Source organism: Bos taurus, chromosome 6, assembly GCF_002263795.3.
Source record: "Bos taurus isolate L1 Dominette 01449 registration number 42190680 breed Hereford chromosome 6, ARS-UCD2.0, whole genome shotgun sequence".
Lineage (NCBI taxonomy): Eukaryota > Metazoa > Chordata > Mammalia > Artiodactyla > Bovidae > Bos > Bos taurus.
The window spans coordinates 85,004,034-85,020,273 of NC_037333.1; the positions used below are offsets into that span (position 1 = coordinate 85,004,034).

The window sequence follows — 16,240 nt, forward strand, 5'->3', positions numbered from 1 at the left end:
TGTTCATAGTAATGTTTCCTGAGGCCCATTTGACCTCTCATTCCAGAATATCTATCTCTAGGTGAGTGATCACACCACTGTGTTATCTGGGTCATGAAGATCTTTTTTGTATTGTTTTTGTGTATTCTTGACACCTCTTCTTAATATCTTCTGCTTCTGTTAGGTCCATACCATTTCTATCCTTTATTGTGCCCATCTTTGCATGAAATGTTCCCTTGCTGATGTAATATAAAGGTCCAAGTTTCATTTTCCTCCATATTATTATCGAGTTTCCTCAGTACTATTCATAGAAGAGATGACCATTTTCCTATTAAGTGTTTTTGGGTTTTTTGTCAAATATTATTCAATTTTAGAGGTAAAGTTTGTAATCCTATTCATTCATCTATATGTTTTTTATGATAATACCATATTTTAAAATTTTCTATAGTTTTGTAATAGAGTTTAAAATAAGAGGTGGCATGCTTCCAGCTTCATTCTTATTTCTCAGGACTCCTGTGGCTATTTCAGTTCTTTGTGACTTCATAAATATTTAGGGTTTGTTTTTTTTTTTTCCATTTATGTGCCCCAAAAGGCTTTAAAAGCTGGTCATTCAACTCACTCTTCCTTGCTAGGTTCCTAGAGGAATTCTTCCTAGCTGTGAAGTTCTCTCTTGGAGCTAAGCAATGCTGGCTTGAGAATATGATGATGCAGCCATGAGCAAGCTGTCTTCTTCATTCTGAACTGTGTGACTATTCTCAGGTTTGTTTGTGTTTTTTTTTTTCTTTGTTCCACAGTGTTGCTGAAATATCATAAGTGGACTTTAGATCTCTCAAAGATGTTTTTGTTCATGGATAGCAACTAATTATTGACCTTAGGGAATAGTGAGGCTGGGTTAGTCTATGTTTCCATTTGTATCTCTCCATTTTACTTCATGAACTTTCTCTTCCTTTAATTTAAATATGTCAATATAGAATATTTTAAATAATTATTAAGTAGCATTATTCCATTTTTATAATTATTTCTTTTTTCTTTTCTATTTATAAACTAGCACAAAAATATCTAAACTAATATTTCTATACTGGTAATTGGTTATAACTACATGAGGTGAGTTAAGTGACTTTTTTTCATTTTTATTTTTCTATATTTTTGTCATATTACCTACATTCTTTACAATGGTAATATCTTTTAAAAAATAAATATTAACAATGAAAAAATATGTTCCTTTAAAAATAGCTTAGTTTCTTTAAATAAATTTCTTTGAGGTTGGAATCTAATATCCAGTAACAGTAGTGAATCTAAATGCTTTCACAGAAGTTGAGACATACCAAACAATTCCATTTGATTTTAACTATGTCCTGGAGATTATGTAAAAGTACTAAATTTAACTGAATGAAATGAATTACTCCTTTTAAAATACTGATGCTTCTCAGAAAAATATACATCCTATACTACATAAGGTTGTTAATAACTTCATTCAAAGCATTAATCAGATCAGAACTCATCATTCTATGCAAGACTAATTCAACAGCTGTCCCTTTGGCTTTTACTCAAGCAACATTATCAAGCTGATCACCCAACAAGAGAATTCCCACCATAGAGACCCATGGTAAACAGCTTCATATATCCCATTGGTTCCATAGTAAGTGATAAAAGCTCTGGTTTTGGGATGGCCTAAAAAGGAAAAAAAAAAAATATATATATATATATATATATACACACACACACACAAGTGTTTAAATGGTAATAGTTCCACAAACAGAAAATCATGGCACCTGTATAAATCATTAATTCAATTAGGTAACATCTTCTATATAACTCTGTGCCATGAGGCCATATATAAATTCCTATAAGCTCCAAAGAAGGCAATAATCGATTGGCTAAGCATCAATTAGTAATTCCAGCAGTTAAGTAATTCCACAACCTCTGAAAGTTTTGTGTAGAGTTAAGTGTGGAGAGTACTTGCCACTGGACAGGTTGTTGGGGTGAGGATACTTTAATAAACAAGAATGGAGGAATTTAAGTAAACAAATGCTTGTGTGAATGGGAAATTGAAGGTGAGATATGCAGGGTTTCAATGAGAGAATGTTGGCATCACAGGCTAGAAAGATCAACTAGTGCAAGTTCATGAAATATATGTTTAAGGAAACAGGATTTTGTATTTGAATTTATAGCAATCTGGTCACTCGGTCATGTCCGACTCTGTGACCCCATGGACTATACAATCCATGGAATTCTCCAGGGCAGAATACTGGAGTGGGTAGCCATGCCCTCCTTCAGGCAATCTTCCCCACCCAGGGACTGAACCCAGTCTCCCACATTGTAAGTGGATCCTTTACCAACTGAGCCACCAGGGAAGCCCATAGGAATATGGAAGCATTTATAATATGATAGATGATAAAATGGTGTTTCAGATTTTTTTCCCCAGATACGTACTGTGGGGAGAGTGCAGAGAGGTGGGAGAGAATGGATACAGTCAGTCAGAAGAATCCTGCAGTATTCTGTACAAAAGTTAATGAGAACCTGATTTAAATGTATTTTCCTTTACCCTGATGCTGAAGTGGGAGAGTTTGCATCATAAATGGGATAATTATAAATTTCATATTTATGTTAAAGCTTGATAAAGATTCTGTCCTTGCCCAAAGTCTAGTCAGGCTCTTCTGAACTCTCTTCTCAAGCAGGTCCTGATTTGGAAGGTTGATTGTTAATCCCTGCATTACTCAATTTTAGCAAGCATCCTACTGAGTCAGTTTAGCTAGACTCCTCCAACCTTGATATTTGATCACCTTTTCCGCTGTTGATTCATCCTTCACCATCCTCCACCCTGGCCTGCATTAAGCATGCATCTAATTAGGTTGCTTTTTGCCAGAGTCCCCTTCTCGGTGTCAGTCATTCAGTCAATCAGTACAACTCTTTGCAACCCCTTGGACTGTAGCCCTATCAAGCTCCTGTATCCATAAAATTCTCCAGGCAAGAACTGCAGTGTGTTGCCATTCCCTTCTCCAGGGGATCTTCCCAAACCAAGGATTGAACCCAGGTCTCCTACATTACAGGCAGATTCTTTACCATATAAGCCACCAGAGAAGGGAGTAAACTTTGAGCAACTCCAAGATATGATGAAAGACATCATGGTCAAGGAAACCTGGCATGCTGCAGTCCATGTGGTCACAAAGAGTCAGACACGACAGAGCAGCTGAATAACCCAAATCTCTGATGTTTCCTCTTAGTAATTTTCTACCCAGTGACTCCCTACTCTACACTTTGACCACTTTTCCTTTTTTACTCAGTTGAATCCAATCTCTCCAACTTACTGTAGTAGTAACTACATTTATCATGATCAGGCCAGATCAGTCACTCAGTGGTGTCCGACTCTTTGTGACCCCATGAATCCCAGGACGCCAGGCCTCCCTGTCCATCACCAACACCCGGAGTTCACTGAGACTCACGTCCATTGAGTCAGTGATGCCATCCAGCCATCTCATCCTCTGTCGTCCCCTTCTCCTCCTGACCCCAATCCCTCGCAGCATCAGAATCTTTTCCAGTGAGTCAACTCTTCACATGAGGTGGCCAAAGTACTGGAGTTTCAGCTTCAGCATCATTCCTTCCAAAGAAAGCCCAGGGCTGATCTTCAGAATGGACTGGTTGGATCTCCTTGCAGTCCAAGGGACTCTCAAGAGTCTTCTCCAACACCACAGTTCAAAATCATCAGTTCTTCAGCACTCAGCCTTCTTCACAGTCCAACTCTCACATCCATACATGACCACAGGAAAAACCATAGCCTTGACTAGACGAACCTTTGTTGACAAAGTAATGTCTCTGCTTTTGAATATGCTATCTAGGTTGGTCATAACGTTCCTTCCAAGGAGTAAGCGTCTTTTAATTTCATGGCTGCAGTCACCATCTGCAGTGATTTTGGAGCCCAGAAAAATAAAGTCTGACACTGTTTCCACTGTTTCCCCATCTATTTCCCATGAAGTGGTGGGGACGGATGCCATGATCTTCGTTTTCTGAATGTTGAGCTTGAAGCCAACTTTTTCACTCTCCACTTTCACTTTCATCAGGAGGCTTTTGAGTTCCTCTTCACTTTCTGCCATAAGGGTGATGTCATCTGCATATCTGAGGTTATTGATATTTCTCCCAGCAATCTTGATTCCAGCTTGTGTTTCTTCCAGTCCAGGGTTCCTCATGATGTACTCTGCATGTAAATTAAATAAACAGGATGACAATATACAGCCTTGACGTACTCCTTTTCCTATTTGCAACCAGTCTGTTGTTCCATGTCCAGTTCTAACTGTTGCTTCCTGACCTGCATACAAATTTCTGAAGAGGCAGATCAGGTTGTCTGGTATTCCCATCTCTTTCAGAATTTTCCACAGTTTATTGTGATCCACACAGTCAAAGGCTTTGGCATAGTCAATAAAGCAGAAATACATGTTTTTCTGGAACTCTCTTGCTTTTTCTATGATCCAGGGGATGTTGGCAATTTGATCTCTGGTTCCTCTGCCTTTTCTAATACCAGCTTGAACATCTGTAAGTTCATGGTTCACATATTGCTGAAGCCTGGCTTGGAGAATTTTGAGCATTATTTTACTGGTGTGTGAGATGAGTGCAATTGTGAGGTAGTTTGAGCATTCTTTGGCCTTGCCTTTCTTTGGAATTGGAATGAAAACTGACCTTTTCCAGTCCTGTGGCCACTGCTGAGTTTTCCAAATTTGCTGGCATATTGAGTGCAGCACTTTCACAGCATCATCTTTCAGGATTTGCAATAGCTCATCTGGAATTCCATCACCTCCACTAGCTTTATTCGTAGTGATGCTTTCTAAGGTCCACTTGACTTCACATTCCAGGATGTCTGGCTCTAGGTCAGTGATCACACCATCGTGATTATCTGGGTCGTGAAGATCTTTTTTGTACAGTTCTTCTCTGTATTCTTGCCATCTCTTCTTAATATCTTCTGCTTCTGTTAGGTCCATACCATTTCTGTCCTTTATCAAGCCCATCTTTGCATGAAATGTTCCTTTGGTATCTCTGATTTTCTTGAAGAGATCCTTAGTCTTTCCCATTCTGTTGTTTTCCTCTATTTCTTTGCATTGATCACCGAAGAAGGCTTTCTTATCTCTTCTTGCTATTCTTTGAAACTCTGCATTCAGATGTTTATATCTTTCCTTTTCTCCTTTGCTTTTCGCTTCTCTTCTTTTCACAGCTATGTGTAAGGCCTCCCCAGACAGCCATTTTGCTTTTTTGCATTTCTTTTCTATGGGAATGGTCTTGATCCCTGTCTCCTGTACAATGTCATGAACCTCATTCCATAGTTCATCAGGCACTCTATCTATCAGATCTAGGCCCTTAAATCTATTTCTCACTTCCACTGTATAATCATAAAGGATTTGATTTAGGTCATACCTGAATGGTCTCGTGGTTTTCCCTACTTTCTTCAATTTAAGTCTGAATTTGGCAATAAGGAGTTCATGACCTGAGCCACAGCCAGCTCCTGGTCTTGTTTTTGCTGACTGAATAGAGCTTCTCCATCTTTGGCTGCAAAGAATATAATCAATCTGATTTCGGTGTTGACCATCTGGTGATGTTCATGTATAGAGTCTTCTCTTGTGTTGTTGGAAGAGGGTGTTTGTTATGACCAGTGCATTTTCTTGGCAAAACTCTATTAGTCTTTGCCCTGCTTCATTCCGTATTCCAAGGCCAAATTTGCCTGTTACTCCAGGTGTTTCTTGACTTCCTACTTTTGCATTCCAGTCCCCTATAATGAAAAGGTCATCTTTTTTGGGTGTTAGTTCTAAAAGGTCTTGCAGGTCTTCATAGAACCATTCAACTTCAGCTTCTTCAGCATTACTGGTTGGGGCATAGACTTGGATTACTGTGATATTGAATGGTTTGCCTTGGAAATGAACAGAGATCATTCTGTTGTTTTTGAGATTGCATCCAAGTACTGCATTTCGGACTCTTTTGTTGACCATGATGGCCACTCCATTTCTTCTGAGGAATTCCTGCCCACAGTAGTAGATATAATGGTCATCTGAGTTAAATTCACCCATTCCAGTCCATTTCAGTTTGCTGATTCCTAGAATGTCGACATTCAGTCTTGCCATCTCTTGTTTGACCACTTCCAATTTGCCTTGATTCATGGACCTGACATTCCAGGTTCCTATGCAATATTGCTCCTTACAACATCGGACCTTGCTTCTATCACCAGTCACATCCACATCTGGGTATTGTTTTTGCTTTGGCTCCATCCCTTCATTCTTTCTGGAGTTATTTCTCCACTGATCTCCCGTAGCATATTGGGCACCTACTGACCTGGGGAGTTTCTGTTTCAGTAACCTATCATTTTGCCTTTTCATACTGTTCATGGGGTTCTCAAGGCAAGAATAGTGAAGGGGTTTGCCATTCCCTTCTCCAGTGGACCACATTCTGTCAAATCTCTCCACCATGACCCACCCGTCTTGGGTTGCCCCACGGGCATGGCTTAGTTTCACTGAGTTAGACAATGCTGTGGTCCTAGTATGATTAGATTGACTAGTTTTCTATGAGTATGGTTTCAATGTGTTTGCCCTCTGATGCCCTCTTGCAACACCTACCGTCTTACTTGGGTTTCTCTTACCTTGGGCATGGGGTATCTCTTCACGGCTGCTCCAGCAAAGCGCAGCCATTGCTCCTTACCTTGGACGAGGGGTATCTCCTCACTACCGCCCTTCCTGACCTTCAATATTTATCATGATCTTGAATAAAGTGTGCCTTACAGTCTTAGCAAGTGTCATGAATATTTTTTTCTCTAGAAGAAATGTGAAGAAGACAAAAAAAATTTTTTTTTGCTTATTTTGAATGCAAATTTGTTGAACTTATTTGTTATTAAGCAATTGTTCACATTATCCCTCATTCAGTTCTATTTAGTATTCTTTTCTTTGGTCTTACCAAGAAGATCATTCTGTAGAATCCATTCATATAGCTAGGTATTGGCTCCTAATATTTCTGGTTTCTTTCCTGTGTATCTTCACAGAACCTGTTAAGACAAATGTCTTTATACTATTAGAAGATTTTTAGGTTTTTCACATCCTCTCAGAGGAAGCCAGCTAACCTAGAATTAATTTGATTCAATAACTCCAAGTAATACACAAGCAAACTGAGGCCCTATGCAAGCAATGAATGTTTTTAAATATTTACCTTATAGACATATTTTCAAGTGCTTGCAAAAATATTAATCATTATGCTGTCATCATCAGATTAATTCTCATTTAGGAGATAAAGAATAAAAAGGCAATCTGTACCAGAGTGAGATCTGTACCTTTATCTGGCCTTTGTATCAGGGTGAATCTGATCTCGTGAAATTATTTAGTAAATGTTTCTCTTAATTTTTTTTTAAAGATTTGAAAAGGATTAGTTTAATTATTTAATTTTTTAATAGTTTAATAGAATTTACCAGTTATATTATCTCTCTAGGATTTTTCCTTTTTGGGAGACTTTTGCTTATTTATTCAATCCCTTAGTTTGGCATAAATCTGTTGAAATAATTGATTTTTCACTCAGACTCACAGATACAGAGAACTAGTGATTGTCAGCAAGATAGGGGGTAGGAGTGATATATGAGTAAGGGGAAGTGGGAGGCACAAACTGTTGTGTAAAAGACAGACTCAAAGATCTGTTGTTCAACACAGGGAATATAGTCAATATTTTGTAATAACTGTAAATTGAAAGAAACCTTTAAATTTGGACAAATTTTTCAAAAGTTAATCAATTTGAGGATTCTTGGGTTCAGTTCAGTTCAGCCGCTCAGTCGTGTCCGACTTTTTGTGACCCCATGAATTGCAGCGCGCCAGGCCTCCCTGTCCATTACCATCTCCCAGAGTTCACTCAAACTCACATCCATCGAGTCAGTGATGCCATCCAGCCATCTCATCCTCTGTCGTCCCCTTCTCCTCCTGCCCTCAATCCCTCCCAGCATCAGAGTCTTTGCCAATGAGTCAACTTTTCGCATGAAGTGGCCAAAGTACTGGAGTTTCAGCTTTAGCATCATTCCTTCCAAAGAAATCCCAGGGCTGATCTCCTTCAGAATGGACTGGTTGGATCTCCTTGCAGTCCAAGGGACTCTCAAGAGTCTTCTCCAACACCACAGTTCAAAAGCATCAATTCTTTGGCGCTCAGCTTTCTTAACAGTCCAACTCTCACATCCATACATGACCACTGGAAAAACCATAGCCTTGACTAGATGGACCTTTGTTGACAAAGTAATGTCTCTGCTTTTTAATATGCTATCATTTAAGTTAGATATATTATAATCTTCAGAGACATGTATATATTTGCAGAAGAGAAAGCTATCTCAGAAAAGTTGAGTAATTTGTCTAACACTACAGAGCAGTAATTGGCAGAGGCAAATTTCTAAGATAAGCTTGTTTTTTGTAGAGCCAATGAGTATATTCAGTACACATTATTCCATTCTGACACTCTCTCCACAATGCTCCAAATGAAGAACTTTTGATTTCTACTTTAAGTTAAATAGTTCTGGTGCTGCACTTTGTATTAGCCTTTGGATGCTAATAAGATTATTTTTCAGTCTAGTCACAGTCAGTATAAAGGCATACATTTGAGGTATTCACATTTTTTCTGTTGTCTAAGTTTCAATTGAGTCTACATTGTTTATGCTTTTCTCTTTGTGTGAGCTACCACAAACACAGTTAGAAACAAAGTAGCAATATAATTACTATAGAGCTTACAACTGTATTCATTCATTATGCTCAAAGTCCTTCAAGCTAGGCTTCAGCAATAAGTGAACTGAGAACCTCCAGTTGTACCAGTTGGCTTTTGAAGAGGCAGAGGAACCAGAGATCAAATTGCCAACGTTCCTTGGATTCTAGAGATAGCCAGGGAGTTCCAGAAAAACTACTCCTGCTTCATCTACTATGTTAAAACCTTTAACTGTGTGGATGACAACAAAATGTGGAACATTCTTAAAGAAATGGGAATAACAGACCACCTTATCCATCTCCTGAGAAACCTGTATGAGGGTCAAGAAGCAACAGTTAGAAACAGTTATGGAACAACTGACTGGTTCCAAATTGGTAAAGGAGCATGACAAGGCTGCTTATTGTCACTGAAGCCCCAATACTTTAGCACCTGATGGGAAGAGCCAACTCACTGGAAAAGACTCTGATGCTGGGAAAGATTGAAAGCTAAAGGAGAAAGGGAAGCAAAGAATGAGTTGCTTAGATAGCATCACTGACTCAATGGACATGAATCTGAGGAAACTCTGGGAGATAGTGGAGGACAGAGGAGCCTGGCATGCTGCAGTCTATGGGGTTGCAAAGAATCAGACATGACTTAGTGACTGAACAACAATAGCAGCCACTCTAATTGAAGAAAGTGAAAATGAACTAAAGAGCCTCTTGATGAGGGTGACCAAGTAGAGTAGAAAAGGAAGTTTGAAACTCAACATTCAAACAATTAAGATCATGGCATCCAGTCCCAACACTTTATGGCAAATAGAAAATAGAAGCTGTGACAGACTTTATTTTCCTGGGCTCCAAAAATCACTGAGGATGGTGACTGCAGCCAAGAAATTAAAAGATGTGTGCTCACTGGAAGGAAAACTATGATAAACCTAGACAGCGTATTAAAAACCAAAGACATCACTTTGCTGACAAAGGTCCTTATACATAAAGCTATGGTTTTTCCACTAGATATACATGAATATAAGAGTTGGACCATAAAGAAGGATAGTTTAGTCGCTAAGGTGTGTCCAATTTTTGTGACCCCATGGACTGTAGCCTGCCAGGCTCCTCTGTCCATGGAATTCTCTAGGCAAGAATACTGAAGTGGGTTGCCATTTCCTTCTCCATGGGACTTCCTGACCCAGGAATCAAACCTGGGTCTCCTGCATTGCAGGCAGATTCTTGAGGGAACTTCAAATAAGAATGAGCACTGAAGCACAGATGCTTTTGGACTGTCATGTTGCAGAAGATTTGGGAGCCTCTTGGACTGCAAGGAGATTAAACCAGTCAATCCTAAAGGAAATCAATCCTGAAAGTTCATTGGAAGGAGTGATGGTGAAGCTAAAGCTCCAATACATTGGCCACTTGATGGAAAGAGCTGATTCATTGGAAAAGAGCCTGATGCTTGGAAAGGTTGGAGGAGCAGGGGCTGGAAGACGATGAGTTGGTAAATAGCATCATCAACTCAATGGACAGCAATTCGAGCAAACCCTGGGAAATAGTTTGAGGAGCTTGGCATGGTGCATTCCACAGGGTTGCAAAGAGATTGACAGGACTTAGCAACTGAACAACAACAGGTCGACAGAGTAGCCATGTTGGGACACATCCTGTTGACATCACAAAGGAAAAGAGAAGTCTGGAGTATGTGGTGAGCTAAGTCGCTTCAGTCGTGTCTGATTCTTTGCGACCCTATGGACTGTAGCCTGCCATTGGATTCTCCAGGCAAGAACACTGGAGTGGGTTGCCATACCCTCCTCCAGGAGATCTTCCCAACCCAGGAATCGAACCCAAGTCTCCTGTAGCCCCTGCATTGTTGGCAGATTCTTTACCACTGAGCCACTGGGGAAGCCCCTGGAGTATCTGGACCTAACAATTATGTGTTGGACCTGGAAGTGATACATGCCACTTCAGCTCATTTTTATTGGTCAGAGAGTTTTGCACAATTGTGCTAAACTCAAGGACTAAGGGCATTATTGTTGTCAAATATCTGGCATATTTGTTGAGCATCACGAATGATTACCACAATAATGTATTAAATACTTCTGATAGCATAGCAATCTAAGGGGGATAATTCCCATTAATTCCTGTGCCCAGGTTTTCAGTTTGAGTGTCAAATACTAAAATAATAAGCTGGAAATCATTCCAGGAGGTAAATACTCAGAGAAATAAAAAGAAGCATGGTTAATTACCTTAGGCAGGGGCTTTGCAGACTTGTATTGCAGTCCTCCAACAAATTCAATGTTAGGTTAAGTAAGGGTATGGAAATTCAAAATTCTGTTCAAATCAACCACATTTCAGCTTTTTCCCATAATCTCACATAATGTGGTAGGTTTTCCTGAACAAAAATGTAAGATGATAGAGGGAAAAGAATCTGATATGATAAGTGATACATGTATTGCCATCAAATTTTCTGAGTAAAGTCGTTAAAGAACCAATATTAGTTTCAGGCAACTCATGAAAAATCAATAGTTCTTCCCCCACCAAGAGTGCACAACACTGAGATTATGAAGAAACAAACACTGATTTAAGCATGGAACAAACCAAAAGCCGCTGCTTTCTATTTGAGCTAAACCCAAGCCCCACTCCATGCTCAGAATCAGCACGTGCTTCTAGCAATGAACAAGAAACTCAGCCAGTGATCCTCAGCCCACTATGCTAGAGTCTCCTTCTCTTCTGGAATTCCAATTTATCTCATCCTCATCACCCCAAAAGCCTCTGAAAGCTTTAATAATGACTTTTGTAATTGACTCTTTTTTTTTTTTTTTCTTTCCTGGTGTTTGGGAGTGTGCTGCCACAACTAATTACATCCTATCCAGAAAGGAAATCTTACAATAAAAATTTTAAAATGATTTGTTCATTTTATACACAATGAAAGTTTCTGTTTCCTAAGGCTTTGTCCCCTTTTGTGAAAATAGAGCATTGCATCATAATCTGGTGGCTAAATATTTGTTCTTTTGACATATTTGCCGACAAGCAGTACAGAAGAGTTCCCTTCCAAACAAAGTGGAAAGCAAGTGAATATTCACAGAATAAGAATGCAAGTAAGTGACTGAATTAAATCACTTTCCTTAGTTTGGAGCCTGAGCTTCATTTCTGAATTCTGCGTAACTACTGTGGTGTAAGGAACCTTACTCAGAGTTGGTGTCTTTTTGATATATGCATTCTGTGTCACTGAGAGGAGGAAACTGTAGCTCTCTGATTTCTCACCATAAGGCTTTTTGAATATTTTCCTTGGTGTTCCAAGTGTGCTAAAGTTTTAATTAGAAAATGTGAGGATTTTGATCTGTCAAGAAAATCTATATACATAAGAGATCATAAGCAAAACTCTGTAGTTTAGTGATCTGATTCTGGTAATGTCAAAATTCAAAATCCAATTTCAGACTCAGTATATATTGCATTTTGGAGCCTTACTGGTGTCAGCCAAGGGTATAATTTATTCTCTTTGTGAAATGTTTTACTTCCATGCCCTTAAGCCTATGAGGGTTTTATTAGGATATAATTTAAATATCATGCAATTATTCCTTTTATCTAAACAGCTATATAGCTTTTTGTGTATTTATAACACCATGAAATCATCACCAGCATTACATTTTAGAAAATTTCATTACTCCCCAAAGAAATCCTGTATCCACTGATGGCCATTCCCCATTTCTTCCTCTTCCCAGCCCCTGATAACCACTATTCTACTTTCTCTCTCTCTTTTCCTATTTCAGAAAAACCTTGTTTCACTTAATATAAATGAAAGCATACACTATGTGATCTTTTGTGCCGCTTTCACTTAGCATAACATTTTCAAGGTCCATAGTGCGGCCAGATATATCAATATTTCATTACTTTTTGTTCCTGAATACTATTTTTGCAAGGATATTGTGCATTTTTTTTCATCCACTCATCAGTTGATAAAGACTTGGGTTGTTTTCTAATTTGGCTACTAAGAATAAGGCAGCTATAAGCATTCATGTGTGTGTTTCGTGTGGGAAAATGGGTTCATTTTTCTTGGTTATAGACCTAGGAGTAGAATGGTGGGATCATGTCATTGATTTGCTTTATTTCATATCAAGATCCTTTTTTTGTTGTTGTTAAATCTCTACTCCTTAGTAATCCACTGTGCTTCAAGCATCTTATTGAAATGAAGACAATATAGTAGGAAAACTAAAAACTATGTCAATTATGGATATAATTGATCTGGATAAACAAATTGTGAGAAAATATTTCAAATTTGGAAATACATTTCCCCCATTTCCAAAAGCACATGCCACTTTTGATACTATGCTGGGGCATTTGTTGAAGAATGAATGATTGAAAGATATTTTACATCTATAGAAAAGTGCACCTATGTTTTATTTTGTATTTATTATTGATTTCATGCAGATTTTTGTGTTTAGACACTGTGAAGTTAAAATGTTAACTTGCATATTTCTGTCTGGTAGAAAAAAAATCATCCCTTAAATTATGATTTATTGCCCTATTAGACATTGACTATTTTTGTATATACCCTAATAATATTATCTTTTCACTCTTTTTTCTCCAAGATGTTTATAGTTCCTCAAAATATTTTTTGAACCAGATGTCATCTTACTTGTTTCTTCCTCAATTATTAGAACATATTGGCACATATTTTAATATTATATAAATTATAATTTATATCTTTAAATTTGAAAGATATACTTAGAATACATTATATAATGAAGATTCTAAACTGATCCTAAATGCCAATCTATATCTAATAGCATTTTTAAATTTATGAGAGTAAAATAAATGTTTTCCTTCTATTTTACAAGACTTTATTCTTCTTTCTCACATTAATAATATATTTCTCAAAGAATATTTTAGGGGAGAATAGAGAGAAAGAGCTAGGAGAGAATTAGAATCTTATCTCATTATTAATGCTTCACTATAAAAGAGGTTCCAAAACTGAGTACCAAACTGCTGGAACCAGAAATAAAGAATTTAGATCCAGGTATAGATCAGTCACTGGTTGGTCCATGGCTCAGAAAATGTCACTAGGATGAGATTTTAAGTTATCTGTTTTCAGTTTTGCCTCTTGTATCTTGGACTCTAAACATGAGTGAGCAATGTATGCAGCAGTTTTCCTCCACATTTTTTAGGGTAAAGACTAGAGAAACAGCACCTATTTCTGTCACAAAATTTCAGGAAAATGTCTCAGTGCAACAAGTCAACCTTGATTAGGTCATATGCCTTTTGAACTTATTTCATATTCCTTGGCAGCATACTTCATTAAAAGCTTTCATGTGGTTTGTGAGTTGTTGAAGAAATAATTCCTTACAGGAAATTTAGAACAGATACTCAAAAAATGGAAAAGGGAAATGGCTATAAAACAAGACATTGCAACTATCAAGGAAAATTTTAATTTTTGAGAAATGAGGTGTTTTTTTTTTGTAATGATATATTATTAGAGATACTTTTGTCAAAAAATCAATAAATAAAACAATGTTGAAATTCATATGAAATTGAAAAAGACCCCAATAGACAAAGCAATCCTGAGAAAAAAGAGTAACCCACAGGCATCACACTTTCTGATTTCAAGTAATAGTATAAAACTATAGCAATCAAGGTCATATGGTACAGGTATAAAAACAGACACATGAACCAACAGAACACAATCAGAATCCCAGAAATAAACTCATGTATATATGGTCAACTAATATTTCACAATGGAGCCAAAAACACTCAATGGAAAAAGATAGTCTTTTAAATAATTCTTCCTGAAGAAATGAATATTCTCATGCAAAAGAATAAAAATAGACCCCAATCTTATTTCACTACAAAAATTAACTGGGAATGGGTTAAAGACTTTGATGTATGACCTGAAACCATGAATTTCCTAGAAGAAAACATGGTAGAAATTTTCTTAATACGGATCCTGACAATGATTTTTTTTAAATTAACACCATAAGCATAAGCAACAAAATTAAAAAATAAACAAGGGGGACTAATTCAAACAAAAAAGACCATGCATAGAAAAAGAAATGATCCACAAAATGAGAAGGCGACTCATAGATGAGAGATAATACTTGTAAACCCTATATCTGATTCAGGGTTATGATCCAAAATGTCTAAGGAACTCAAATACAATTCAGTACAAAAAATCAATTTTATAAAATTAGCAAAGGATCTGAATATAGAATTTTTTTCCAAAGAAGATATTCAAGTGGCTAACAAGTACATAAAAAGATGTTCACCATTGCTAATCAGGGAAATGCAAATTAAAACCACAGTGAGATATTAGGTTGGTGGAAAAATAACTTCAGTCTTGCATTGTTGACCTTTGCCATTTGATATTGGAATACATTCTTAAATAAATGTGGTTATGATATACATCATTTTAATATGTATTTCTTGCTTTGTTTTGTGCTAATGAATTATTACTGCTATTTATTTTATGTATATTTTAGACAATGGAAATAATGTTAGACAAAAAGCAAATTCTAGTGATTTTCTTATTTGAGTTCAAAATAGCTCATAAAGTAATGGAGACAACTCACAACATCAACAATGCATTTGGCCCAGGAACTACTAATGAACGTACAGTGTAGAGGAGGTTCAAGAAGTTTTGCAAAGGAGGCTAGAGCCTTGAAGATGAGCAGCACAGTAACTGACCTTCAGAAGTTGATAATGACCAACAGAGAGGACCATGAAGCTGATCGTCTTACCACTACACAAGAAGTTGCCTAAGAATTCTACATCGACCATTCTACAGTTGTTCTGCATTTGAAGCAAATTGTAAAGGTTGAAAAGCTCAATAAGTGGGTGCCTTATTGTGAGCTGACTGCAAGTCAAAAAAATCATTTTAAAATGTCATCTTCTTTTATTCTATGCAGCAAAAAAGAACCATTTCTGTATTAAATTGTGACACGCAACAAAAAGTGAATTTTATACAATAACCAGCAATGACCAGCTCAGTGGCTGGACTGAGAAGAAGCTCCAAGGCAGTTTCCAAAGCCAAACTTGCACCAAAAATGAGTCCTGGTCACTGTTTAGTGGTCTGCTGCCCATCTGATCCACTACAGCTTTCTGAATCCTGGTGAAACCATTATATCTGAGAAGTATGCTCAGAAAATCAATGAGAAGCACTGAAAACTGCAACACTTGCAGCCAGCATTGGTCAACAGAAAGGGCCCAATTTTTCTTCACAACAATGCCTAACCACATGTTGCACAACCAATGCTTTAAAAGTTGAACCAATTGGGCTACAAGGTTTTGCTTCATTTGGCATATTCATCTGACCTCTTGCCAACTGACTACCATTTCTTCAAGCATCTCCATGACTTTTTGCAGGAAAAATGCTTCCACAACCAGCAGGATGCAGAAAATGTTTTCCAAGATTTTTATGCCACAGGAATAAACTTACTTTTCATTGGCAAAAAATGTGTTGATTGTAACTTTGTGCAATGATGAGTGTTAACTAGAGTTCTTGTGGTGTTCATTTCACAATGTTGTTGTTTGCATCCTAAGCCACTTCAGTCACGTCCAACTCTGTACGACCCATGGACGATAGCCTGCCAGGCTCCTCTGTCCTTGTGATT

At 37.6% G+C, this 16,240-nt stretch overlaps 1 protein-coding gene across 1 annotated transcript in view; it reads right to left on the bottom strand.

Annotated features, from left to right (window-relative positions):
• Nucleotides 1–1,236: 1,236 nt before the first annotated feature.
• The window catches only part of LOC782370 (UDP-glucuronosyltransferase 2A3), a 57,913-nt gene continuing 42,909 nt past the window's right edge, over nucleotides 1,237–16,240 (bottom strand). The window contains 3 exon segments of the mRNA XM_015471669.3: nucleotides 1,237–1,579; nucleotides 1,582–1,650; nucleotides 6,904–6,991. Coding sequence (XP_015327155.2) covers nucleotides 1,428–1,579; nucleotides 1,582–1,650; nucleotides 6,904–6,991 — 309 coding nt within the window. The 3' untranslated portion in view covers nucleotides 1,237–1,427.